The 27,383-nt window shown below is 46.9% G+C and overlaps 1 protein-coding gene across 2 annotated transcripts in view; it reads left to right on the top strand.

Moving 5' to 3' along the window:
* The window catches only part of BAZ1A (bromodomain adjacent to zinc finger domain 1A), a 514,327-nt gene that overhangs the window by 157,604 nt on the left and 329,340 nt on the right, over nt 1-27,383 (top strand). For both annotated transcript variants that reach the window (XM_029598945.1, XM_029598944.1), the window contains 3 exons: nt 12,023-12,161; nt 13,153-13,299; nt 19,844-19,939. In XM_029598945.1, the coding sequence (XP_029454805.1) occupies nt 12,023-12,161; nt 13,153-13,299; nt 19,844-19,939 (382 nt within the window). The remainder of the gene's footprint in view (nt 1-12,022; nt 12,162-13,152; nt 13,300-19,843; nt 19,940-27,383) is intronic.

Genomic DNA, 27,383 nt, shown 5'->3' with positions numbered 1-27,383 from the left:
TATGTGGCATACAAAATGGAGTCTGGCAACAAGAATGAGACGTGACTTGTTTTTCTCCTCATGTGCACAGAAAAGCTGGACCTTTTTGTTAACATAGCCAACATGGTATGTTAACAGGCTATGTAAACAAGCTTATTTGCAGAGCTGTCCTAAGACAAAGGGAAGGCCTGCTCTGTCAAAACAGATACCTGGCCCCTGCTGCCAAGAAGACTGGGGTTTGATTCTGCTGCCTGAATTCCCCAATCTGCATTTGTGAACCTATTGGAAGATGTTTGCTTTGCAAAGCCTGGTCAGTCTTGTGCCAGCCCAAGGATGACCTGCTGCATTTGAAAAGAACAAGCAGTGCTGGACCAATCGGATTGCCACTCTGAAGGCTAATTACTGACTGTGTGAGCTAAGACATGCAGAGGAAAACCTATATATAAACCCCCCCCCCCCCCCAAAAAAAGGAACTGGGGCAGTCACATGGAACATCAGTAAGAACTCTGACATCTCTTCTGCCACTTCCAGCTTGGAAGAGAATTTTTCTAGTTCCCCCCTCAAGAAGCTATAATTATCTTCCATTTAAACTAGGCTGATATTGTATGCAGAGAGAACCCCCTTCCAACATGTTCCCAGCAGGTGAGACACCATGACCGATGATTTTTCAGCAGCCAGGCACAGCCTTGCACAGACACTAACAAGGTATGGGCACTTGTTTCTCTCATAGAGTTTTAGTTAGAATTGGTAATTTGTAAGTGCAAGAAACACTTGAATTAATATGCCAGTACCTTCCTGATCATATAACCAAAATTTTTTTTTTTCTAAATTTATTTTATTTAGGATTGACAAATTAACAACAGTAATTACTCGTTTTCAACTAAGCATTAGCTAACAAGACAAACTATCATATTCTTAAACATGAATAGTTAATAAACTTCATCAAGCCGCTTCTTCTTTTTGATTCAAATCTTTCTCTTATGAGTTCCCCCCCTACCATTCCCCCTACCCCTCCCTCTCCATCACTCATTCCACATTGACTCACCCTTCTTAACCTCTATTTTTGATTTTTTGAAAGTGAAGGTTTAGCTCCATCACCTAAACTCAACCTCCAGCAAAGGAATATCCCAATTACCTTAGTAGCAGTCGGTCACTTTCATTATCATATCAAAAAAACATTTTGAAGCTTGAATATATTCTACAGAAACGCTTCTTGCCATTAATTTAACATCAAATCTTTCCATTTACATCATGGAAATCATTTTCTGCTAGGAGAAGTAGGATAGTAGTCCTCACAGATGGGTGACATCATCAGATGGAGCCTGGCATGGAAAACTTTTGTCAAGGTTTCTACAACTTTGACTGGCTCACTGAACATGCCCAGCATGCCATTATCTGCATGTCCACGTGGGGTCCCACTTCAGTCTCTTTTTTTTTTTTTTTCCCCCATGAAGTAGTGGCCTCGCGGTGGTGGAGCTCTGCTCTATAGTGCTTCTTCAAAGTGTTTCCTGGTTGTTTCCTGACTTTTTCTGTGCCGGGTCCCTCTTCTCCAGTTGGTGCTCAGTCCAATGGTGTGGTAGGTGTTTGTTTTCCCCTTCATTGCAGTCTATTCTCAGCATGTCACTCCTTAGTGGCCGCTGGCCATCGATTGCTCACTGGCTGTTTTTTATGGTGTCGTCCGGTTTACGATGGTACCCCCCAGTTCCCGCGGACCATGTCTGTTACTGATCCACATGAGATCAGTATGCTCTGTCTGGGGGCATCGCATGACATCCGTGGGTGCTATCTGTGTGATCACATAACCCCCCCCCAAAAGCCATCATACCCTGCTGGACAAAATGGAAAAGGTTTTTGGGTCCAAAACGTCTGATCCATCTATTCTGGCATTGGAGGTGTGGACACGTAGAGGCCAAGGGGAGCCATTAGATACTCTGTCCTTTTCCACTCCCCCAGCGGGCCAGTCTCGAGAGAGAGAAGCTGGAGATAGGCTGGCTCTAGTGTCGTCGCACTTCAAGACCGGATCTTTACCTTCCTCAGTGCCAGGGAAAGACCAGGCCGAGCATCAAGAAAAGTCCTGCAAACATAGTCACTGGTCGCTGTCAACGCACTGCTCCAGGACCGGTGCATCATCAGCGGCCACCGTGCCGCCTCAGAAGCAACCCCGTAGGGAAGAGTCATTCCCCACCAATGGCAGTGCTGAGCACATAGCTTCCTCAGGGCTCTGAGGAGGCTCAGGTAATGCCGCCTCCTCCTTTGTCTGTCCTAACTTCTCTGGACTTTCAGGAGGAGTTGGATCACAGGGTTCAGCTGGCAGTGCTCCGAGCCCTGCGGGGCATCAAACCAGCACCGGTCCCCATGCTGATGCCGGAGCCTGCACCAACTCTCTTGGTGCCCCTGCTAGAGCGTAGAGCGTCTGGAGGACCTTTTAGGTGTCCTTCCGATGCAGCTGGTGCTCAGTGGACCATCAGGTCCTTAGCAGCCTCCAATGCCTCCATCTGGAGCGATACCCATAATTAGGTCCTCCGAGGAGGAAGACCACTTCTATCGGTGCCTGCTCCTTCCGGACCGACGATGCCTCCAAGACTATCAATTCCTCAACCAGCATCAACCCTGATTCCTCTGTCGGACGATGAAGAGCGAGATCCGTCGATGCCGGACCCGATTCCGGGGCCATTGGGTATACTTCCACCCCGACAACCATACAAAACACCAATGCCATCGGTGCCTCCAACAGCCTCGGATCCGCCTCGACCTACTTCGGTGCCTCCATCAATTCCATCTGTGCCACCTCCTGATCCGGCTGGATTAGGAATTTTGTCTATATCGGAAGGTCCGCAAGGTGGAGGAGACCAACCATACGATCCCTGGGGTGATGCTTCCTCTGACTCTCAGGATTCTGAGAACATCCTATCAGAGCCTTCACCTCCAGAAGAAAGACGCCACTCCCCTCCAGAGGACCTATCGTTTGCCAGCTTTATAAAGGAAATGTCTGAAATCATCCCTTTTATGCTGCAAACTGAAGAGGGATGCCAGGCTTAGAATGCTGGAAGTTCTTCAATTCGTGGACACCCCCAAAGAAGTGATGGCAGTTCCAGTCCACGAAGTTCTACTTGAGCTGTTACACCATACCTGGGAATATCCAGGTACAGTTCCACCGGTGAACAGGCAAACTGATGCTACCTACCTGGTTCAATCAGCTCCAGGATTCCAGAAAAGCCAGCTCCCTCACCACTCCGTAGTAGTCTAATCTGCTCAGAAGAAGGTTAAGAGGTTCCAGCCTCATTCTTCTGCCCCTCCTGGCAAAGATCAGAAGTCCTTGGACACCTTCAGCCGCAGGATGTTCCAGCGATCTATGTTGATGGCACCAATAGCAGCCTACCAGCTATACATGACACAATACTCTAGAAACCTCTGGAAACAAGTTCAGGATTTCTCAGAGTCCCTACCTGAGGAGTTTCAGGAGGGATTGAATTCCATCCTCCAGAAGGGCCTTGATGCTGGAAAACACGAAGTCAGAGCTGCTTATGACATCTTCGAGTCTGCCTCCAGAGTGTCAGCAGCAGGCATAAGTGCCAGATGCTGGGCATGGCTGAAGTCTTCAGACTTACGTCAAGAAGTCCAAGACAGGTTAGCAGACCTTCCATGCACAGGAGACCATTTATTTGGAGAAAAAATTCAGGAAGCAGTGGCACAACTCAAAGACCATCATAAGACACTGTGCCAACTATCTATTTTCCCTCGGACTTCTCGTCTACCACCAAAAGGCCATTTAGACTGTAACCCAGGAGGCTAACCTATAAAACTCGTAGGTTTTACCCTCCTCCATCCCAGACTCGACCAACCAGACCCTCTCAAAGAGGTCAGCCTCGTCAGCACAGGCCCCCAAAAACCCAACCAGCTTCTCAGACTGGTCCTGCATCGGGGTTTTGACTCCTTTCTAGAGAGCAGCAGTCGATCCCCGTCTCCAACAAAATTTTCTGTGGGAGGCCGCTTGTGCCACTTTGCCAGCATATGGCATACAATCACAAGGGACCAATGGGTCCTTTCTGTGGTTGCCCATAGTTACCATCTAGACTTCCTTATGCTATCATCAGACTCTCCACCACGTCCTGTGTGGAGTCTAACCGACCATACTCCACTTCTCGAGGCACAGATCCCCGTCCTTCTGCAGTCCAATGCCATGGAACGGGTTCCCCAACTGCAGCGAGGAACAGGGTTCTACTCTCGATATTTTCTAATTCCAAAAAAAGTCAGGTGGCATTCATCCTATACTGGACCTTCTTGCCCTAAACAAACATCTCCGCAAGGAAAAGTTCAGAATGGTAACCTTGTGCACCATGCTTCCTCTCCTGCAACAGGGAGATTGGCTGTGCTCTCTAGATCTTCAGGAGGCATATGCCCATATAGCCATTGCCCCTCCTCATCAAAAATACCTCAGATTCCTAGTCGGCCGCAGGCATTTCCAATACCAAGTGCTACCATTCGGCCTAACTTCAGCACCCCGTGTGTTTACGAAATGCCTGGCAGTAGTAGCAGCTTATCTATGACAGCTCAGTATCCACGTCTATCCGTATCTAGACGATTGGCTCTCAGAGGTCCATCCAAGGACGTAGTACTTCAATCCCTCCGTCTTACCATACGCCTGCAACTATCCTTGGGGTTTCTCATAAATTACCCCAAGTCAAATCTGACTCCATCATGCACCCTCTCGTTTATTGGAGCAGATCTAAACACCGTTCAAGCCAAAGCATTCCTCCCAAAGGACCGAGCATGCAATTTGTCAACCTTGGCCAAAGCAGTACAGACTCTCCGAACCACCACAGCTCGTCACCTACTAACCTTGCTAGGAAACATGGCATCCACGGTTCACATTACTCCAATGGCTCTACTAGCCACGAGTGTAACAAATGGACTTTAAAGTCCCAGTGGTCCCAATCACATCAGGATCTATCCCACATTGTCCACGTCACCAACCAACTTCGACTCTCACTAGCTTGGTGGATACAGGAGTCCAATCTTCAAATAGGACTACCCTTTCAACACCCGTATCCTCAGATTACATTAATCACAGATGCCTCCAATCTGGGTTGGGGAGCCCATGTCAACAACCTGCAAACCCAGGGAACCTGGACCACAGCGGAAGCAAAGCACCAGATAAATTTTCTGGAGCTCCGGGTGATACGGTATGCCCTATTCGCCTTTCAGGATTGCCTGTCCAACAAGGTAATCCTAATCCAAACAGACAACCAGGTAGCGATGTGGTACCTCAACAAGCAAGGTGGCACAGACTCTTAACTGCTATGCTAGGAGGTGGCGCAGATCTGGGCCTGGATTCTCTCCCATTCCATGCTACTGAGAGCAATGTACTTGGCAGGCGTGAACAATGTGATGGCGGACAACCTCAGCTGGACATTTCATTCCCATGAATGGTCACTAGATCCCATTGTAGTGAACACAATTTTCCACCAGTGGGGCCACCCGTACATAGACCTGTTTGCGACAATTCACAACCGCAAAGTAGACAAATTCTACTCCCTACACCACAGCCACAAGACACCACCAAGGGATGCCTTCGCCCACTCGAGGACAACGGGTCTTCTATACACATACCCTCCACTTCCACTCATCAGCAAGACTCTCGTGAAGTTGCAACAAGACCGGTTCCTCATAGCCCCTTACAGGCCGCTGCAGGTTTGGTTTCCCATCCTACGCAATCTCTGTCTAGCAACCAATTCGCAGAACGGGCTGTTGTGTCATCCGAACCTCCACTCCCTGTCTCTGACAGCATGGATGTTGAAAGGTTGATACTACAATCCCTTAACCTTTCTGATAATGTGTCCCAGGTCCCTGTAGCTTCACGAAAGCCTTCTACTAGGAAATCTTATTGTTCCAAATGGAAAAGATTCTCCTTGTGTTATGACAAAGGAAATAGATCCCGTTTCCTGGACTACCTCTGGCACCTCTTGGAGTCTGGCCTACAAACATTCTCCATCCGAGTACATATCAGTGCCATAGCCGCTTACCACAAAGGGGTAAGAGATGCCCTGATCTCTGCGCAACCCCTTGTAGGACGCTTTGAGAGGCTTGCTACAGCTGAATCCTCCACTGTGTCCTCCGGTTCCGGCAAGGGACCTCAATGTTGTGCTACCACGGCTCATGCAACCTCCATTCGAGCCCCTACACTCCTGCGAGCTCCGACATCTCACTTGGAAAGTGCTCTTTCTAGTTGCTTTAACATTGGCTCGCAGAGTCAGTGAGCTACAGGCACTGGTAACATACCCACCTTATACAAAATTTCTCCACAGTCATGTGGTACTCTGCACTCAGCCTAAATTTCTGCCAAAGGTATTCTCTGATTTCCATAAGAATATAAGAACATGCCATACTGGGTCAGACCAAGGGTCCATCAAGCCCAGCATCCTGTTTCCAACAGTGGCCAATCCAGGCCATAAGAACCTGGCAAGTACCCAAACACTAGAATCAGTCCTTAATACTTCCTACCTTTTTTCCAAAACCACACTCACACACAGGTGAGCGAGCCCTACATTCCTTGGACTGTAAACTTGTGCTGCATTTATTTAGACCGCACTACATCCCATAGGAAGTCCACCCAACTTTTCATCTCCTTTGATAAAACCAAATTAGGAGTTTCAGTGGGCAAGCAGACCCTATCCACCTGGCTGGTGGACTGTATTACCTTCTGCTACCAACAAGCAGGCCTTCCATTACAGGGACGCATGAAAGCGCATTCAGTCAGGGCCATGTCAACATCAGTGGCACACCTACGTTCTGTACCTATTCTTGACATCTGTAAAGCTGCCACATGGAGCTCTCTCCATACCTTTGCAGCTCATTATTGTCTCGACAAGTCTGGCAGGCAGGATACCTTCTTTGGCCAATCTGTTCTTCGTAATTTATTTCCAGTTTAATACCCAACGTCCTACCTGCGACCCACTGGGAAATTCAGGCTGTCCTCATACCCAATAGCACCCCCGTTGTGTGCCGTTGCACGTCGTTGGGTGCTTTTGGTCTACTCTCTTCGAGCATCCTGTTGCTCGCTATTCACCCATATGTGAGGACTACCATCCTGATTGTCCTGGGAGAAAGCAGAGTTGCTTACCTGTAACAGGTGTTCTCCCAAGATTGCAGGATGTTAGTCCTCACGAAACCTGCCTGCCACCCCGCGAAGTTGGGTTCGCTTTCGTTTTATTTTATTTTTCACTCGTACTTTTTGCTACAAACTAGACTGAAGGGGAGACCCCTGCTGGATGCAGGGTTAGTGGCATGCTGAGCATGCTCAGTGTGCCAGTCAAAGTTCTAGAAACTTTGACAAAAGTGTTCCATGATAGGGCTCCATCCTGATGATGTCACCCATATGTGAGGACTAACATCCTGCTGTCCTGGGGAGAACACCTGTTATTGGTAATCAACTCTGCTTTCTGTCAACGCCAGACTTGCGTTTCTAGCCCTTTTATTTCCTCAGTTGTCGAATGGATTTTAGATAGCCTATCTTCTAAAGCTGCTGAGACACTTTTTGGCAAAACATGAATATTCTCATTGGACATTGTCACCACAACTTTCTCGGATTCAGCTTTGGGTGAGTCTGTCGCCATTTTAGATTCTGTCACCTGACTTTTCTCCCTCACTGAGTGAGCTGTTTTAACTCTCCTCACTTTCTTTTGATGTCAATATTGGTCTTCCAGTACTCCTCCCTTATCGAATAGCACTTTGCGGCAAGTATGATTAATATTAACTCAGCAGATGCGTGGTGACATCTTCTCAGTGTGCCTCTATAACCAGAAGTCATCTCCAAGTCAGATTTGATGAAACTTTCTTTTAAGGGATGTCTTCTATTTGGCAATGAATTGGGAAAAATGGCCACAACCTGGGCAGATTTGAAGATTCTTTGGTTTCCATAAGATCGAAGACATTCTTCATGATTTGCCTTCTCTAGAGGGAGGTTTCGCAACTCCAGAAAAGCCAGGGAAAGTTTTGGGGAGTCAGAGGTCTTGCTTTTTTAGTCAGTATCAGTCATTTCAAGCATAGAAGTTAGGGAAGAACAGGACTTTGGGAGGTGGGACTTTTAGATCTTTGCGATGAAGGTTTGGATTCCTTCTTCCAGTCCTGAAAATGGTCAGACATCTTTTTCAGTTCTGTCAGAGGTGGATATCAGTGCTTTGCCAAGACAAGAGCTGCCATACAAACCATGCTGCAACAGTTAATGGTATTGCAAGCAGTGATTCCGGTTCTAGAGATTCAGGAAGGAACATGTCTGCTCCATTTATTTTGTATTTCCTAAAAAGGAAGGATCCTTTTTAACAATATTTGACCTGCAGTGGATCAACAAGGTTTTGCAGGTCATTCATTTCAGAATAACAAGCTTGTGGTCAATAGTTTTGGTGGTGCAGAAAAGAGTTTCTCATTTCTCTGGATCTGATGGAGGTGTATCTTCATATCCCAATTTGAGGAGTATCAGCATTTTTTATGCTTCTCAGTGCTTGGGCTTCATTACCAGTTTCATGTGTTGCCGTTCGGTCTAGTTACGGTTCCCAGGATCTTCTTGCAGGTGGTGGTGATGTTAGTGGCGGCTCTCTGTAAGGAAGGCATCTTGGTTCACTTGTATGGATGATTGGTTGATCTGTGCAAAATCCAGCCAGGAGAGTCTTGTAGTATCTCAGAGTAGTTTAGGTGTTGCAGAAGTTGGGATGGATGGTCAGTGTATCTGAAAGCACTCTGCAACCCTCTCAAAATCAAGTGTTTCTAGGAGCCCAATTCTAGGCAGCTCAGGCAAGATTTTTCTGCCAGAGCCAAGAATCCTAAAGCTATAGTGTCAAATTTGTAGATGGCTAACTGTCCATCTGTGTGGTCTTATCTACAGGTGCTAGGTTCCATGGCAGTGACTCTAGAATTGGTTCCATGGGCCATGATGCACATGCATCCTTTGCAAAAGGCCTTGCTCTCCTGGTGGAATCCTTGGTCCCACAACTACTCTGTGAAACTGTCTTCCTGAAACTGGTTTCCATAGCTTGGGCTGATGGCTGAAGTGAGCACATGTGGCCAAGGGAATGAAGTTGCAGCCCCTGCATGTAATGGAGGTTGTTCCCTTGCATGAAGCCATGCAGAAATGGACTGATTTGAAACTGGGTTTTCCCCTGAGTCTAATTTTAAAGTAGATAGATCCTTGTCTGGCATGTATCCCCTAGATCCCTTGCAGCCCCAGTTTGGACAGTGGTCATCATGGATGCAAGTCTCAAGGGTTGGGGAGCTCACTGCCAGAAGCTGGTAGTGTAGACAATGGTCTCCTGAGAAGATGAGCAGTTCCATCAATCGCCTGGAGGCATGTACCAATTGATCAGGCGAGCAGTAAGCGTGATGTCACACAATGCCACTGCAGTAGCATATATAAATCATCAGGAGGGAACTCTGAGTCATCAGGTTTCTCTGGAAATGGATAGTCTTCTACTGTGGGCAGAAACACCTCTTCAGGCCCTGTCAGCATCTCACATAGCAGGCATGGACAGCGTTGAAACATATTAGCTCAGTCATCATGATCTGGACCTAGGGGAATGGGAACTAATGAATGAAGCTTTCCAGCTGATCATTTCCCAATGGGGTCAGCTGGAGCTAGATTTGATGGCAAGCAATATTGAGTGCAAAGGTTCACTAGTTTTACAGCTGCAAACGGGATCTTTGAGCAGCCAGTAACAATGCTCTGGTGCAATTTTGGCCACAGAATGAGATGCTGTATGTCTTTCCTTCTTGGCCCATGGTTGGTAAAAACGTCAGAAAATAGCAGGACACTTAGGACTAGTTTTTCTAACAGCTCTGGATTGACCACGGAGGCCTTAGTATGCAGTCCTCCAGCATCTGTTAGTCAACATTCCTCTTTGGTTGCCTGTACACAAGGATTTGCTTAGTCAGGGACAAGTTCTTCTCGAGAAACAGGATCAATTTTGCCTTGTGGTTTGGCCCTTAAAAGGACTTGCTTGATAAAGAGACATTATTCCTTAGTTGTGGTGAGCACATTGCTTAAAGCCTGTAAGTTTTCTACATCCTTGGCTTACATCCATGTATGGAGGGAATTTGAGGATTGGTGCTCTGGATGGAGGTACCTACTTGCTCAGGCATTGGTACCTTTGATTCTAAAGTAAGGCTTGGTTAAGGGGCCCTTAATACTCTGAAGGTGCAGGTGGTGGCCCTAGCCTGCTACAGAGGGCAAATTCAAGGTCGATCGATCTATTCACATCCAGATGTTTCCAGCTTCTTGAGGGGTAATAAACATATTCAGCAGCAGCTATGGCTTCCAGTGCCTCTTTGGGATCTGAATTTATTCCTAAAGTTTTTATCAGGGACTACCTTTCTTCCACTTAAGTGAATTTCCTTGCAGTTGCTTACATTAAAGACCATGTTTCTGGTTGTGGTGTGTCTGCGCAACAAATATCAGAATTGGAGACGTTGTCTTGTAGGGAGCCTTTCTTGATTACTCATCAGGGTACAAATTCGAATTGTGTGGTCTTTTTTTTTTTGGTTACCAAATATATCAGGGTTTCACTTAAATAAGTCACTCATTGCCTTTGTTATATGGATGGATGAGCAAGAATTTGAGCAACTGCATGTCTTGGATGTATGAAGGCATCTTTTGTGTTACCTCAAGGTTACCAATGCCTTTCGGAGATCAGACCATTTTTTTGTCCTTTACGGGGTCATGAAGAAGGGGGAAGCAACTTTGCATGCCACGGTGGCAATTTGGATTAAGGAGGTCATAATGCCACTTTTTTGGCTTTGGAAAGTCATAAATAAGGGGTCATTCTATGAGAGTTCAGGTGATGTCATGGGCGAAATTGCAGCTAGTGTCTCCATCAGAGATATATAAAGCAGTAACATGGTCTTCCTTACATACTTTTTCCAGATATTATTGGCTGGTTATTAGAGTTAAGGAAGACTAAACCTTTGCTATAGCAGTGTTGAGGGTATCTCAGGCAGTTTCCCACCCTAAGAGGAAGTAATTTTGGTGCATCCCAGTTGCATGGATTGGCCTGTTTGGATGAAGAAGGTGAAATTTACTTCATACCTTGCAATTTCCTTTTCTCTAGGACAGACAGGTCAGTCTATTTGCTTCCTCTGTGCTGCTTGTACTTTTTAGATTAATTTTCAGGTTTGGAGAATTGAAAGCTTGCAGTGAGCTCAAGGTTGTTTTGATCCTGGTAAAGTGATATCTCGTCATTTCTGCTTTCACATTTTCTTTCTGAGATTTCCTTGATCAAGTACTTGCTTGTTCTACTTGAAATGAAAAAACTTTCCTTTTTTTTTAATTTTTTTTTTAAGTTGTTCAAACTCAGCATTTCCAGAAATACTGGTAGGCTGATGTCTGTACAAGAGTATATGAGAGTGGTGTAAGTTTGTTGATCTGTTTCCACCTGCTGGTTGGTATGCATAACCCAGTTGTATGAACTAGCCTGCCTGTTTTAGAGAAAAGTAAATTATCAAGAAGTATTTTCTCCTTGCTTGCCAGACTCAAGCTGTATATGTACTGGATTCCAGAAAAAGCCATGATCTCTGCCACCTAGCTGGAAGTTGTTGTAGCAATGGGATGGGCAAGGGAAACTGGAAGGATTTAAAAACTGAGGTATCCCAGATTAGCTATAAATAAAAGCTTGTGGCACTCTAGACTGGAATCTCAAAAAAGCAGGAGGGAAGTATCCAGCCAAAACCAAATTTAATCAGGATTTTAGAAAATGAAAGTTAATCTTTTAAGCAGTAAACAATATGTTGTACAGTGGATGACAATTTTTAGTATGTTCAAAATTTGTTATACCTACCCTATATTGGGAGAGAAATTTGGGTTCAGCTGTGCTTTTTACTACTTTCAAAAATATGATTCTGTAATGTCTGGTGAGATAAGTAAACAGAATGGGAATATAGGTAAAGAAATAAACTCAAATTCTTAGGAACAAAATACAAAATTTTGTTTGGAATGCTTATTAAGACATTAAAATAAAATTTGGTGTAGAACTATTACTTGATTTGCTCAATTCTGCTTCAGGAACTTCCCATTCCAACTCCAGTAAAGACCAGACTTCCTCCAGAGCTCTTCGGTGATGCCCTTATGGTTCTGGAGTTTCTCTATGCATTTGGGGAGCTATTTGATCTCCAGGATGAGTTTCCTGAAGGAGTGACACTAGGTATGATTTTTTTTTTTTTAAAGCAGAAGCAATCAATCTTAAGTCTTGTTTAGCTGTACACAATGAATTTCCAAAAGTCACATATAATAATGTAATAGATAACAGCTAAAGACAAATTAGCTTGAATGTACTACTAAGGATATATCTCAATTGACAGCTGTAGAAGTTTGAGTGCTTGTAGACCCACATTTTGTCCAGGTCCTAGTTTTAGTTGCTTCCTGATAGGTTCTCTACTATCCTGAATAAATGAGCATACAATTTTTCATATTTAATCCAACACATAGCCCCTCCCCATATCTTTCTAGTCAAGCTGTGTAACACAAGTTTGTTAGCTGTTTAGGTTAAGGTTATTGCCTGAACCTGCTGCTGCCATGGTTCCTGTGATCTTGCTAGATGTTAGCCAGCCACAACATGGCAGTATAGATCCAGTTGGTTTCTGAGGATTTTAGGAAACTAATTCAAACTTGACTAATTTCAGTTATGTATATTATGTATTTCATTAACTATAAAACCAAACATAGTTGTCCACCATTTAGATGGCTCCTTTCCCTTTGTAGGAATTTCACTTGAGCAGAATCTTCGTTATTATTGGGTAAGAAGTTTGAGCACATAAAAGATCCAAATTGTGGTAAATTCAAGGAAACCACCCATTCTCTTTAATGAAGAAGTCCTTTCAACAAAGAGTCCTGGAAGGCCAGACCCAAAATTCAGAGTAGGATAGCTAACAAGGAACGTCTGCAAGTGGGAGTATACACAAAACTAGAAGTAGTATTGCAGTGAGATGTTTTATTTTGAGGTACTGCACTGATGTGAATTATGAGAATAATTAATTTATGGATGTAAGAATACTTTTCTTTTTTTTCCTCTTGGTGATTTAAGAAAATAACTGCAGCTTTTAAATCTGTAAAAAGTGGCTGTCCCTTGCTGTTTAACTGGTATCTGCTTCCTTTCAGCTCAAATGACAGGATGATATATCTTTTTCTGTTTCTAGAAGTTTTAGAAGAAGCTCTTGTAGGAAATGATCCAGAAGGCCCACTCTGTGAGTTACTTTTTTTCTTCCTGACTGCCATTTTTCAAGCCATGGCTGAAGAGGAAGAGGAAGTGGCCAAAGAACAGATAACTGAGGCTGACACCAAAGGTTAGAGGTCTTTTGAATTATGACGGTTTGTAGCAAGTATTGATAAACAGGTGATGCCAGTTATTCATGTAGTCTGTCTTTTCCCGGTACGTACCCGGATCAGTCCAGACTGTGGGTTGAGCCTCCTTTCCAGCAGGTGGAGACAGACTAAAACTGAAAGGATATCCTATATGAGGACAGAGCCTATCCTGTAACCCTTCAGTATTTGTCTGTCTCCAGCAGGTGCAGCACGTCTCCCTTCGGTCTCCTGATCTAGGCTAGTCAGCCTTCTTTCTCTTCCTTCCTTCTGGGATCAAGCAAGTACTTATTCCTTAGGGATTTTGTAGTTGTTTTCTTCCTGTTAAAATAAAGTTAAAAAGTTTAGTCAGGAAGTTGTGGATTTTTTTCTTCAGGAGACTGTTCCGTCTCCTGGCTCTTGCCGGACTCAGGGGTGCTTTGCCCCTTGTGCAGTGTATAGCCTGTGTTCGTTACCGCTTCCAGGTGTGGGGACCGAGTCTGTCCAGGGCTAGTCTTCCCCCCCCCCCCCCCCCCCTCTGGCTGCCGAACGGTCTTAATGTTACGTTGCTGTGCTCAGTTTATTTACAAAAAAAAAAAAAGTGTCACAGAAACAGGCTTAAGTTTAAAAGTGCTCCCAGTGCTTTTAATACTTACCTACAGCAGCAGACCAATATTCTGTGTCTTTCTCCCCCACCTGGGTTGAACCAGCAGCTAGACAGGCAGGAGTCAGCAGGTTTTCCCCCTGTTTCACTCCGGGCCTCCAAGCTGTCAATCAAACTTTTTCTCTGCAGCCTTTTTTTCTTCAGGGCGGCTCTCTCTTTGCCGTGGCAGGCAGCCTGCCTCTTCTCTGCCAGTCCCTTTGTGTTTTTTTGCGAGGGGACCTCTTCTCTGCCTCCCTGCCGGGTGGGGTAGGTCCCTCCTCGGCAGGGCTGGCAAATTTAGCCCAGGGATCAACTCCCCAGAGCTTGGCCAGGCCGGGAAAGCCTGGGAACGGTGGCCATTTTGGATTTTTTGTCTGCTCCGTTTTTGGAGCTCCCTGGTGCTGGGGGGGGGGGGGGGGGGGCGATTTTTTTTATTTTTTTTGCAGCTACCCCCCGATTTCAGCCCCCTGGCCCCCCAGGATGGGTTTTCTGTCACCCTCTTGCCTCTCCGGGACTTCCAGGGCTCGTTTTGTATCTGATTTTGCCCTCCTCCTGCGAAGAACTTATTTAGCTAGCCTGCAGGAGGAGGAGGAAGGTGTCGTCCCTCCCCGGCAAAAAAAAAAAATAAAAATTTCCTCGCTCCACGCCGTTGACAGACCGGCTGCGGAGCCCCCGGGGTCCCTTGGGGCGCGGGTGGTCCCGGGAGTGCCCCTCCCGGTGGATCCTGTACCCCTGGATCCTGCCGCTAATCCGGATGCGGAGGATACTCTTCCACCCCTTACGGCCTCTTTGCCCAAGGATATGGATGCGGTCCTGGCAGAAATCAGGGATCCGGCAATCGCCTTCCCCTCTCATCCCACGCACAAATTGTAGCGCCTGCGGGAATGGAACACTCTCGAGACGGGACTCTAGGCGGGCCGTGCACTAGATAAGCTCCCCCTCCCGGAGGTATGCTTAGATTTAAAAAAAAAAAAAACCAAAACAAAAGACAATAATCCCTCCGGGGACTACTTATGCGATCACAATTCAGGAGGGTTTCCCGGCTTTTAAAGCCACACAGGTCCGCATGCTCAAGGCTCATGTGATGCGCATTTTTGATGTCCTGGCGCTGGGGGTGCGTGCGCCTATTTGCAGCAGTCTCATGCTGCGGGCAGGTCTCAGGTGGGTTCAAAGTTGTTCTGCACCCGGGACCCCCCGTGGGCAGAGGCTGCGCTTACGACCTCCTCCACGTCCAGGCAAAAGCGATGGCTACGGTGAGGTCCGCCAAACAGCTCCTCTGGCTGCGCCATTGGTCGGCCGATCCGTCCTCCAAAGCCCGGTTGGGCACGTTGCTGTTCAAAGGTAAGCTGCTCCTTGGCAAGGGCCTTGAGAAACTATGGATTCCTTGGGGGAAAGTAACTTCACTTTTAAAGCATAGCCAGCATAGCTCCCTGCTTCAACGGCAGGGGAGAAAGTCCGATACTTCACTTTCAATGCATATCCAGCATAGCTCTCTGCTTCATCGGCAGGGGCAATGTAGAAAAGAGGCTCTATATATAGACAACAATCAACAAGGACTGAATTACATAGTCGAGTAAACAAAAGCATGGGTGTAGCTTGCTTATTGAGGCAGTTACTACCCCTAACTAAGCTACATAATCAATTAGATGCAGTTCCAACACTGCTCTCTACATTAATGGTGGGATGGAAGGGAAATAGAACAAAAAGGTACTAAGAGCCAAGCGTAACAAGTAAGAGGGAAAAAAAAAAAAAAAAGTGCATAGCTTGCTGGGCAGACTGGATGGACCGTTTGGTGGTCTTCTGCTGTCATTTCTATGTTTCTATGTAAGGTCCATAGGCTTCCGAAGGACCGTCCGAAACCATCCCGTTCCTTTACACCCTCTTGTCCACGTTATCTGGACCAGAGACGGTATACCCCATGCGAGCAGGGTGACTCCTCAGGGGGTTTTTCCATCTTGCTCGCAGTCTTGGTCGCAGCCTTCCCGTGGGCGCCATTCCTTTCGTGAGGGCCAGCCCACGCGCTCCATCCTTACGCCTGCCACACAATGAAGTTCACTTGACTCTTTCCTCTGTCCCCTTCCTAGGCGGTTGACTCTCCCTGTTTTTCGTGGCATGGGTCAAATTCATGTCGGACCAGTGGGTCCTCGACGTCCTAGGAGACGGGTATGCCTTCGCTTTGCTCGAGATTCTCGAGATCCTTTTTCTATTTCCCTGTGCGGTCGGTCCCAGTGGCAAGCGGTGGAGCAAACCCCCGCCTGGACCCTGTGTCTGGACGTGGTGGTCCCGGTTCCAGACAGCAAACTTGCCGTAGGCCAGTATTCTATTTACTTTGTCGTTCCCTAACAGGACGGGTCTTTGTCCGATCTTAGACCTCACAAGAGTCAACCAGGCCCTTAAGATCCCGCTTTCCAGATGAAAACTCTGCGAGTGGTCCTCATGCCATTTTGCCCCGGAGAGTTCCTCGCCTCACTTGCTTTGACAGAGGTGTGTTTCCATATTCCGATTCATCGCGGCTACCGTAGTCTCTTCGCGTTCACATCCTATACCGGGACTTCCAGTTCAGGGCGCTTCCCTTTGGTCTCGCGACGGCACCTCGCGCCTTCACCAAAGTCATGGTGGTGGTGGCGGCAGCAGCTCTCCGCCGGAAAGGGATCCTTGTTCACCCCTACCAGGACGTCTGGCTCGTCGGGGCCAAGGCGGAGGCTTTTGCTGGCAGGTGGTGGATCGCGTGTTACCTCTCCTTGCATCTCTAGGGTGCATTCTGAATTTCTCCAAGAGCTACCTTCAGCCCTCCCAGGAGTTAGGATTCCTGGGAGCCCACCTTGACAACCGGGTGGGCAAAGTCTTCTTGCCTTGCGCGCGGGCTCTCGAGTTGATCGGCTGGTTTCAGAGTCTGGTCTTGCTGTCTTCTCCGGCGGCCTGTGTCTGTCTGCAGGTCTCGGGCCCCTTGGCTTCTGCCATCGACCTTGTCTCTTGGGCTTTTGCTCATATGCTACCGTTCCAGAAAGCTTTGCTGTCCCGTTGGCAGACAGTGTCTGAACAGTTTCACACAGTCCTCCTGTTTTTTGGGCCTTACCGTCGCCGACTTGTAGTGGTGGCTTTCCCTTCCTCATTTGCTACAGGGAAAGCCTCTCAGAGTCCCTCAGTGGACGATAGTAACCACGGACGCCAGTCTCTCGGGCTGGGGTGTGGTCTGCCTCTCTCAGTATGCCAAGGGGATCTGACCGGCAGCTCAGTCTCGCTGGCACATCATTCGGTTGGAGGCTCGGGCGATGTTCCTAGCTCTTCTGGAGTTTCTCCCACTCATCCGCGGCAAGGCGATACGGGTCTTGTCCAACAGCTCCTCCACTGTGGCTTGTCAATCGCCAAGGAGGCGCACGCAGTCCACTGATGGCCCTGGAAACCAGCAGTCTCTTCGCCTGGGCAGAGCGACATCTACAGTGCCCGGCGGCCTCCCACATTGTGGGCAAGGGGAATGTTCAGGCCGATTTTCTCAGTCAGTTGCTCGATTCTGGGGAGTGGGAACTCTCTGACGCAGCCATTAATCTCATCGTCGACAGGTGGTCCCCCACCACCTGAGCCTTATGGCGACCCTTTGCAATGCCAAGGCAAATTGGTTCTTCCGCCGCTGGAGCGAACACGGCTCAGAGGGCGTAGATGCTTTGGCTCTCCTTGGCCAGCGGACGTCCTTCTGTACGTGTCTCCCCCCCCCCCCCCCCCCCCGTGGCCCCTGGTCGGGAAAGTTCTCAGAAGAATGGAACTCCACCGGGTCCCGTGGTTCTGGTAGCACCGGAGTGGCCGCACAGGCTGTGATTTGCGGATTTTCTCAACTTACCGCCGGACGGACCTCTACGGCTACGCCATTTTCCTCTGCTCCTTCATTAAGGACCTGTATTTTTCGACCAGGCCGATCACTCCTTTCTAGTGGCCTGGTTTTTGAAAGATTGATGCCTAAGGCGCAAGGGCTATTAGGAGGAGGTCATCTTCACCTTGTTGCGGGCCCGGAAACAATCTACTTCCCTGGCGTACGCGCGTATCTGGAACGTGTTTGAAGCTGTTTGTGCGGAGTCTGGTATCTCAGCGCTCTCCGCCCCAATCTCGTTAGTCCTCTCTTCCCCAAGAAGATCTTCTCCCCTCTCGGCTCTCTCCTGGGTCGGGTAGAATGTCATCACTGAACGGGCCACCCGGATGTGATTGGTGCTTGAAAGGCATCAAGCATCTACGTCCAACTTCTCGGCCGCTTGCCCGTCGGGGAGTTTGTCTGATCCTTCGGGCCCTCTGTGCGGCTCTGTTCAAACCTCTCCGTCGCGCTACCTTGAAAGCTCTTACGCTTAAGACTGTCTTTCTGGTCTCTATCTCTTCTGCTCTTCGGATCTCGATGATCCACGCGCTGTCCTGTCGGGAACCTTTTGTTTTGCAATTTTCCGATTCCGGGGTATCCCGCGTGATGGGCCCTTCCTTCTTAGTGAAGGTTCTTGTAACCTCTATGTCAACCTGTTGGCAGAACTCCCTGCGTTTTCCCTGTGACTGGGGACGATTTCCATAAACTTGATACTATACGAGTTCTACTTCGCTATCTCTAGGTTACCCATGGCTTTCGGGTCTTGGTTCATCTTTTGTCCTCTGGAGTGGGCCCATTCGGGGTACGCCGGCGTCTAAGACCACTATCGCGTGATGGTTGAAGGAAGCGATCTCCTCGGCCTCTCTTTGTTGAGGACGGGCAGTTCCCGAGGGCCTTACGGCTCATTCACTGCGTTCTCAAACTACTTCCTGGGCGGACAGTCAATCAGTCTCTCCGCAGAAGATTTGCAGTGCCGCCACTTGGACGTCCTTGCATACTTTTGCTCGACACTATCATCTGGATGTGCAAGCTCCGCTTCTTGGTTCTTTTGGGCTACAAGTGCTTCGAGCGGGACTGTCTCTGTCCCACCCGGTTTAGGGAAGCTTTGGTACATCCCACAGTCTGGACTGATCCGGGTACGTACAGGGAAAGGAAAATTAGTTCTTACCTGTTAATTTTCGTTCCTGTAGTACCACGGATCAGTCCAGATGCCCTTCCCTGTTTGTCTTTTTTTCTGTCCTCTTGAAGCTTGTTTCTCTTGCAGATTTGTAGATTTCCACACATCTTTTTTGTGCATGAATACTGAGCAAATACACCGGAAGCCTTGGTTGCCCAGCACCAAGTATATGCAAGAGCGGTTAGTCATACCATATTTATTACATTGTTCTACATCTGCTCCATTGAGTTTTATGGTTACTTGCTTGATCCTACTCTGGTTTTGTTATTTTCTGCTTTGACATTCGTTATACTGAAGGGTTACAGGATAGGCTTTGTCCTCATATAGGATATCCTTTCAGTTTTAGTCTGTCTCCACCTGCTGGAAAGGAGGCTCAACCCACAGTCTGGACTGATCTGTGGTACTACAGGAACGAAAATTAACAGGTAAGAACTAATTTTCATTTGTCTTTTTAAACTAACTCCTGCACTATAGACAAGAATCTTTGACACTTTTTTTCTACAGCTAAGCTAATAATGTTGTTAATTATTGCATTGGATTAATTTAAGATTTTGCTTTTGTTTCATGTGCATGCCTTGTGGTTAAGATTTTTTAAATTTTAAATATTTCTCTTTCCTGCTATTCTCTTTTTTAAATTTTGGAGAAAATTGTGCTGGGTGATCTTTGTTTATTAGCTGATTTATGGGCCAGGGAGAATTTGCAAATTTAGCTAGCCAGACTCTTCATTGCCACCTTTAGCCAGAAGGGTTTGCTCAGGCTGTGTCATCGCAAGCTCTTTTGATGCACCAGTGTGTTTTACTTGATGCAATACAGAAGCTAGCTTCAAATAAATTTGTTAAACTCCTCTGCAAGCTTTGCCTTAATTGAAATATAATTGTTTCCTGACAGATTTAACTGAGGCCTTGGATGAAGATGCAGACCCTACAAAATCTGCTTTGACAGCAGTTGCAGCTTTGGCAGCTGCTTGGCCACAGTTACATCAGGGTAGGCAAATAATTCTTTCTCTGTAACTAAAGGCATATTACTGTTTTTCTCTTCACTATGAGGAATGTGGTTTGCTAGACTAGGTAACTATATTATTAGATACCTAATAGATAACCTTTTGAAGACAGATGCAGGTAGCATCACATATGGTACTGAGAAAACCGAATAGTGACTGGATAGTGTCTCTTCGGCTACTCTGTATATCACGACAGCTAGCATATGCTAAGGACACTTAATGACAACCTCTGCTCATCTACATTTGTATATTCATATACTAATTTCCTAGACCTATGCTTCTCATCCCAGTTCTCGGGGCCCACTTGGCCAATCAGGTTTTCAGGATATCCACAATGAATATGCATGAGACAGATTTGCATACATGTAAACACCCACACACATTGCCCTAATCTATATGTGTGTGTATTGTATTTTTTTATATTTTCATTCACCACCAAAGGATAAGATATTATGATTAATCTATTTTAAAGTGGTCACAGATAAGAATGGACATAATGTATCACACCCACCACTTAGTATTTATGATAAAACTGTTACCGTAACCTGATGGCACCTGTTTAGTGAATAGAAATCAAAACATCTACCAGCATTAATATTTTTGCCTTTTTGTAAACCGTTGTGATGGTATCTAGCTTAACGATGCTAGATTTTAAATAAAATAAATAACGATGCTAGATTTTAAATAAAATAAATAAATCTGTCTCATGCATATTCATTGTGGATATCCTGAAAACTTACTTATTAGATGTGCCCTAAGAACTGAGCTGAGAAGCACTGTCCTAGACACTTTGTTTCTGAGAGGATGAGTACTGACTTCTACTGTCTGATAATAGAGGTGGTCCCAAGAAACAAAGCGGAAGCCAATTTACAATAGCCATACAGTGATAAAAACGAAAAAGGACTTTTATTAAATCTTGCCCAACTCTGGCCGATTTTCGCTCTCCATGGAGCTGCTTCAGGGGCTACTAGAAACAAGTATAAAACAAGTATAAAACACACACACATAAATATATGTCAAACCAAAAAACAGTACATATATAATTAAAATCATAAATAAATCATAAAATATAAAATCATAACTATGTACATATAAATATATGAATGTGTACAAAATTAAGACAATGATTTTAATTTATTATATATGTACTGGTTTTTGGTTTTACATATATTTATGTATGTGTGTTTTATACTTGTTTTATACTTGTTTCTAGTAGCCCCTGAGGCAGCTCCATGGAGAGCGAAACTCGGCCAGAATTGGGCAAGATTTAATAAGTCCTTTTCATACCGATCATTTTTCGTTTTTATCACTGATAATAGAGGTGTAAAAACAGGATAAAAGGTGAGCAAATCCTGAAAGGGACAGATCCTCCAAATTTATGAGATATGGCAGCTTCTCAGTCATTAAATGCTCTTCAAATGTATACCCAGAACAGAGATGAAGACTTTAACTGGAGCTTGATCACCAACAACTGTTGTCAAGGCTGGGGAAACTAAGATATGTGTTTGCTTACAGTTCTATTTTTCCTTCCTCTATTGAGCAAAGAGGGAAATTTGTATACTTATCCTTAAACTAAAGGCCAAAAAAGGGTGGTTCCCTGTATGTACATGGATCAGTTCAGACTGCTGGGTTTTGCCTCCCTTCCAGCAGATGGAGACAGAGAAAAATGTAGAGTGCCCTCTCTTAACCTGGTGAGCCACCAGCTGCTCCTCAGTATTTCTCTGTCTCCAGCAGATGGAGGTGGCGCAAAACCTGTGGTTCTGATCCAAGCAAAAAAAAAAAAGATTTAGCACTTTATCTCACCTTGGAGTCTCCCAGGGGGTTGTGAGGTTCTGGTGGGACCATCCTCCCCTGGTTGTAGACATTTGGACAAGCAGGGGTTGGGAACCTTGATCTTTGTTCCTGAGTCTGCTCGCGGGGTGATAGCTGGTGGTACAGCTCCCTCTCCCATCCTACGCTCCTCTTCCACTGCCTCTAACAGTCTCTTCAGGAAAGTATTTGATTTTCTGTTTGTTAAAGTTGTGGTAAAAAAAAACAAAACAAAAAAAAAAACAACGGTGTGGGGAGGTCTTGGGTTCTCTCTCTCTCGGCAGCAGGTAGGGCAGGAGTGGTTTTGAAGCAGGGAGCCTGGGAATTTTTTTTTTTTCTGTTGTCTCTCCCGGGGCCGGCTGGCAGCTGCCCTGCAGCGATCGGTTCCCTAGCCGCACAATATCGGGAATTTGCAGCCAGTGCCTCCCCAGCGGGGAGAGCAGTTCCGGCAGGACCGCGGCGGCCGATATGCAGCAGTGCAGCGCCGGAGGCTGCTCGCTGCATTGGAGGCCCCGATTGATCTGTTCCCGCTCAGTGCGGGAACGGTGGCCATTTTGGGCGCCTTTCGCGCTGCAGATGGCAAAGCGTTTGGGGGAGGGGATCTCCCTCCAGCCCTGTCCCTGGCCGATTCCAGCCCCGTGGCGGTCCAAGGAGCCATGGGGGACTCCCCTGATGTGAATCCTGACCCCCTAGAGAGTACTTCTGCGGGGCCCACAATGTTTTCCCTGCAGCTCATATTATTGATGCATCAGCCCTTCCTAGCCAGTAGTGGAGAAAAAAGGGGGCCCTCTCCTCCGCAGGGGCCTATTGGGCCACCATGCAAGATCCCTAGGAGGGAGGAAACGCCAGTAGTGATGCGGATTCGTCAGGTACAGCCCTGGGGCGCGGGGGTCTGTGCGGGAGTCCTCTTCCGATGATTCGGACCAGGAGGAGGGGCCGGTGGTCCCCATCCCTCCCTTGGATGCTCCGGACATTGGTGCCATGTCGGACCAGATCCCTCCGGTGAAGGGGGACGAACCGAAGATGGTCTGCTATATTAGAAAGACGAGCTGGCGCCTTTGATTCCCCATGTCTTCACGGAACTGGGCATAGTGGATCCTCCTGCTGAACCAAGTCCGGACACAGTGGACCCTATCCTCGCGGCTTGCGCAGTCCTTCTTGAACTTTCCCTCTGCACACTATGCTAAGGCAGATGATACTTCGGGAGTGGAATTCCCTGGAAACAGGCCTCAAGATTAGCAGGGCTATGGTGAAGTTGTATCCCTTGCCTGAGGAAGTGTTGGAGATGCTGGGAGTCCTAAGGTGGATGCATCAGTCTCTGCGGTTACTAAACGGATGACTATTCCTGTAGCGGGGGCAGTGGCATTGTAGGATTTGCAGGATCACAAATTGGAGGGGGTACCTCAAGAGGATTTTTGAAGTGTCTGCCTTGGGCATTCGTGCTGTGGTCTGCAGCAGCTACATGCTCCGGACGAGCCTGCGATGGGTGCAGAAGATCTTGCGCCTTCAGAGGCGAAACAAGCAGAACGTTTGGAGGCCGCAGTGGCATATGGGTCGAATGCATTGTACTATAGTGTGCACGTCGTCGCACACTATAGTATCAGCAGTGTCAGCCGGAGGCTTCTGTGGCTGCAGAATTGGTCTGTGGATGTATTTTCTAAAGCCCAGTTGGGGGCCCTTCCTTTTAAGGGCAGGCTCCTGTTTGGAGAAGACCTGGAGCAGCTGATCAAGAATCTGGGTGAAAATAAGGTCCACAAGCTGCCAGAGGACAGGCTGAAAGGCCAGAAAGCCGCCTTCTCCACCCTCTCTTTGTTTCGGGGCCAGAGGCATTTTCGTCAGAGCAGGGCTCAGAACTCGAGCAACAAGACAAACTTCTGTGAGGTTCCAGTCTTGGTCCCCGGTCTACCGTGGCTGTCCCGCATCCCGGGACGGAGCTGGACAGGGCACCACAGTGGTGAAGTCCATTCAATGAATTGAGGCTGGCCCACTCCACGGATCCTGTGATAGGGGGGTGGCTGTCTATCTTTCTTCTGGAGTGGGTCCATATCACGTCAGACCGGTGGGTTCTCAGTGTGATAGGACACGGCTACACGTTAGAATTTGCTCGCCCGATCCAAAGCCTTTTTCTGGTGTCCCCTTGCGATTCTCCAGCAAAGGAGTCTGCTGTTCGCCAGACCCTGGGGCGCCTTCAGAGTCTAGGGGCTATCGTACCTGTTCCTCTGGCAGAGCAGGGGAAGGGACGTTATTCCATTTATTTCGTCGTCCCTAAGAAAGAAGGAACTTTTCGGCCCATCCTGGATTTAAAGAAGGTCAATGTAGCCCTCAAGGTGCCTCGTTTCTGCATGGAGATGTTCCGGTCGGTCATTGCAGCGGTGCGAAAGGGCAAATACTTAGCGTCCTTAGACCTGACAGAAGCCTATCTACAAATAGGCATTCGCAGGGATCACCAGAAGTTCCTCAGATTTATGATCCTCTGACAACATTTACAGTTTTGTGCCCTACCATTCGGCCTTGCAACAGCTTCGCGGACATTCACCATGGTAATGGTGGTGGCTGCGGCGTCCTTGAGGAAGGAGGGAGTGCTGGTGCTCGCCTATCTGGATGACTGGCTCATTTGGGCGAAATTGTCGGACTTATGCTTACAAGCTGTAGACATGGTCTTATGCCATCTGCGCTCCCTGGCTTGGGTGGTCAACCTCACCAAGAGTTATCTTGTCCCCTCCCAGGTCCTGGAGTTTTTGGGAACCCGTTTTGACACTCAAGTGGGCAAGGTTTTACTTTCCGGGGGCAGAATCATCAAATTGCATGGTCACGTACAGTCCTGCTATGAGCCTCCGTGCTCAAAGTCTGGGATTACTTACAGGTTCTTGGCTCCAAGGCTTCGACCTTGGAGTTAGTTCCGTGGGCCTTTGCGCATTTGAGACCTTTGCAAGTGGCTTTATTGTCCCGTTGGAACCTGCTGTCGGAGGAATTCTATCTCCCGTTACCACTTACGAACATTGCCAGGTTCAGTCTGTCGGGGTGGCTAGTTATAGGCCTGTTATAGGTAAGCAACTCTGCTTTACATATGTTAATACAATTTAGTACACTGGCTTTTGCATTTGGAAACAACTTGCAAAAACACAGGTGTGAGTAGTTATAGGGTACAGCACTTAACAAAATTTGTTGACAGGTGGCCACACCCACTTCTGGGTCAAGCCCTCCCCAGTAACCCCATAACAATCAGTGGTCACTTCAGGGCTAAGCCCCACCCTGTTCCCCGCCCATTTGTGCATCTGTTATAGCCCTGCCCACTCTCTGCCCCTTTTTGATGACTTCACTTCCGGTAGCACCCCCTGTCTGGGGCCCTTATGGCTGGCGCAGATTGGAACCAGAAATATGCCAGCAGGTGCCTGGAGACAGGAAATGATGCGCATCCAAGATGGCAGTTGTGGAGGGGCAGAAATGATGTCACAGCTGCACATGTGCAGTAAAACCAGATCAAAGTGCATTTTAATGGTGACATGAACCATACTGTAGGCAGCCATCTTGGAATTACATCACCGGCCATGATATTTTTACCCATGCTCAGACCTTTTCTTTACAAGCAGGCTGATACAGAACGGTGCACCCGGCCGAGCGCACCGTTTAGCCCCCGTTTGGGGGTAATAGCGCGTAGAAAAAGCGCGGCCAACCCCCCCACAAAACTAATAGCGCTCATCACAAACAAATGCATGTTGATGAGCCTATTAGTCACCTGCAATACAGAAAGTAAAATGTGCGGCCAAGTCGCACATTTTACTCTCAGAAATTAACGCCTGTCAAAGGCATGCGTTAATTTCAGGTGGCACCGGGTAAGTGTACAGAAAAGCAGAAAAAACTGCTTTTCTGTACACCCTCCGACTTAATATCATAGCGGTATTAAGTCAGAGGCACTAAAAAAAAATCTGCCCACGGGTTGGAAAACGGATGCTCAACTTTGCTGGCGTCCATTTTCCGAACCCGTGGCTGTCAGTGGGTTCAACAACTGATGCCGGTAAAATTAAGCGTTGGCTGTCAGTCCCGCTGACAGCCGCCGCTTCCGCCAATAAGGAGGTGCTAGGGACGCGCTAGTGTCCCTAGCACGCCTCCTTATTAGCGCGGGCCCTAATTTAAATAATCGCGCGCCCAGGAGAGGTTCCTGGGCACGCGTCGGGAGAGTGGGCGCTCGCCTCAGAGCGCCGGTTCTCCTGCGGACTTTATTGAATGGGCCTGAAGGAGAGAGCATGGAGGGCAGCCATGTTGGAAGCAATGAACATGCTTAGTAAGCAGCTATGGGGTTTGAAAGGGTAGTCTATATCAGTCATTAAAATCATTCTGTTTTCTGTCATTAAAATTAAAAAAAAAAAAATCCTTTTGTTTTTTTTCTGCCACCAAAGCAAAAATTTTTTTGTGCCCATGTTTTTTTTTTTTAAATCACATTGTGATGTTTGAGAAAAAGACAGAAAAGACCAGTTTTAAAATAAAAAGCTCTCATCTCAGAGACTTTACAACCACTCGTTGCTTACTCCCACCCACATCTCCCCATCCCCTGTACTTGCTGCAGTTTGCACAGAAAGCATTGAGCAAAGTGGGAACTGCATTTATTGCTCAAACATACACCCTGTCCTCACTTTTTTAGTTTTTTAAATGTATGAAACTAAAGACAGACCCCAGCCAAGATTATAGTTTTTGAGCAGTTGTATAATTATAAAAATGAGTAGAAGCCAGGATTTTTTTGTTTTGTTTTGTAAAAGCAAAAAAGGCTGTTTTATCTGCAAGTCATAAATTAGCTGCTATTTTTTTTAGGCATTCCAGAGCCTCTCTCCTCCTCCTTCCACTAAAGTTCCGTTGACATTTTATTATTATTATTATTATTATTATTATTATTATTACAGCTGAAGCCATTACACAGTGCACAAGCATATAGAAAAAATATATTGTTTTTTAAAATCAACACTGCATTCCAAAGCAAGTGAAATGTTTTATTAGCTATGAAAAAAGAAAAAAATAAGACCAAGCACTCGGACCTACTTTGGCAGCCATCATGGAATGAGCAAGGTATCTTGGGAAAAAATTGCAACCTGGGTAGCTACCACCATGGAAACTACCACACAACTTCTCTGCTTTTCGCCATCCTGAGGCCAAAAGCAGTATTGCACCCCTCCCACCCCGCTGCTTTAGGCAATGCCCATATGGCCCCTCTGCTTTTTGCCATCTGGAGGCCAAAAACAGCAATGCACCCACACACCCCCTGCTTTTTGCCATCCAGAGGCAGTATTTAACCCCCAATCACAAACTCCCTCCTTCATTTGTATTTATTTTTGGTTTTGTAATCTGTGTACTTAGAAACTAACTGTAATAAAATATGATATAAACACATAATAAAAATACTACAGTTTCAACTACACGTTGTTTTCTACCAGTTTGTGTAGATGTTGCTGTGCCAGGGGAGTATGAGGGGCAGGAAATGACGACATGGCCAAACAAGCTCAGGCTAATCATATGCAGTAAACATTACCGCGGAGCATGTGGAAGTTGCCATGTTTTATGATCTCATAGGAAATGAGGTGGTCATTGGGCATGCTCAGTCAATGGCTATTATTTTTGTTGATTTCAGAG

This window comes from Rhinatrema bivittatum, chromosome 4 (assembly GCF_901001135.1).
Source record: "Rhinatrema bivittatum chromosome 4, aRhiBiv1.1, whole genome shotgun sequence".
Classification (NCBI taxonomy): Eukaryota; Metazoa; Chordata; class Amphibia; order Gymnophiona; family Rhinatrematidae; genus Rhinatrema; species Rhinatrema bivittatum.
The sequence above is the reverse complement of the archived record's forward strand: the minus strand, read 5'-3'. Positions and strand labels throughout refer to the sequence as shown.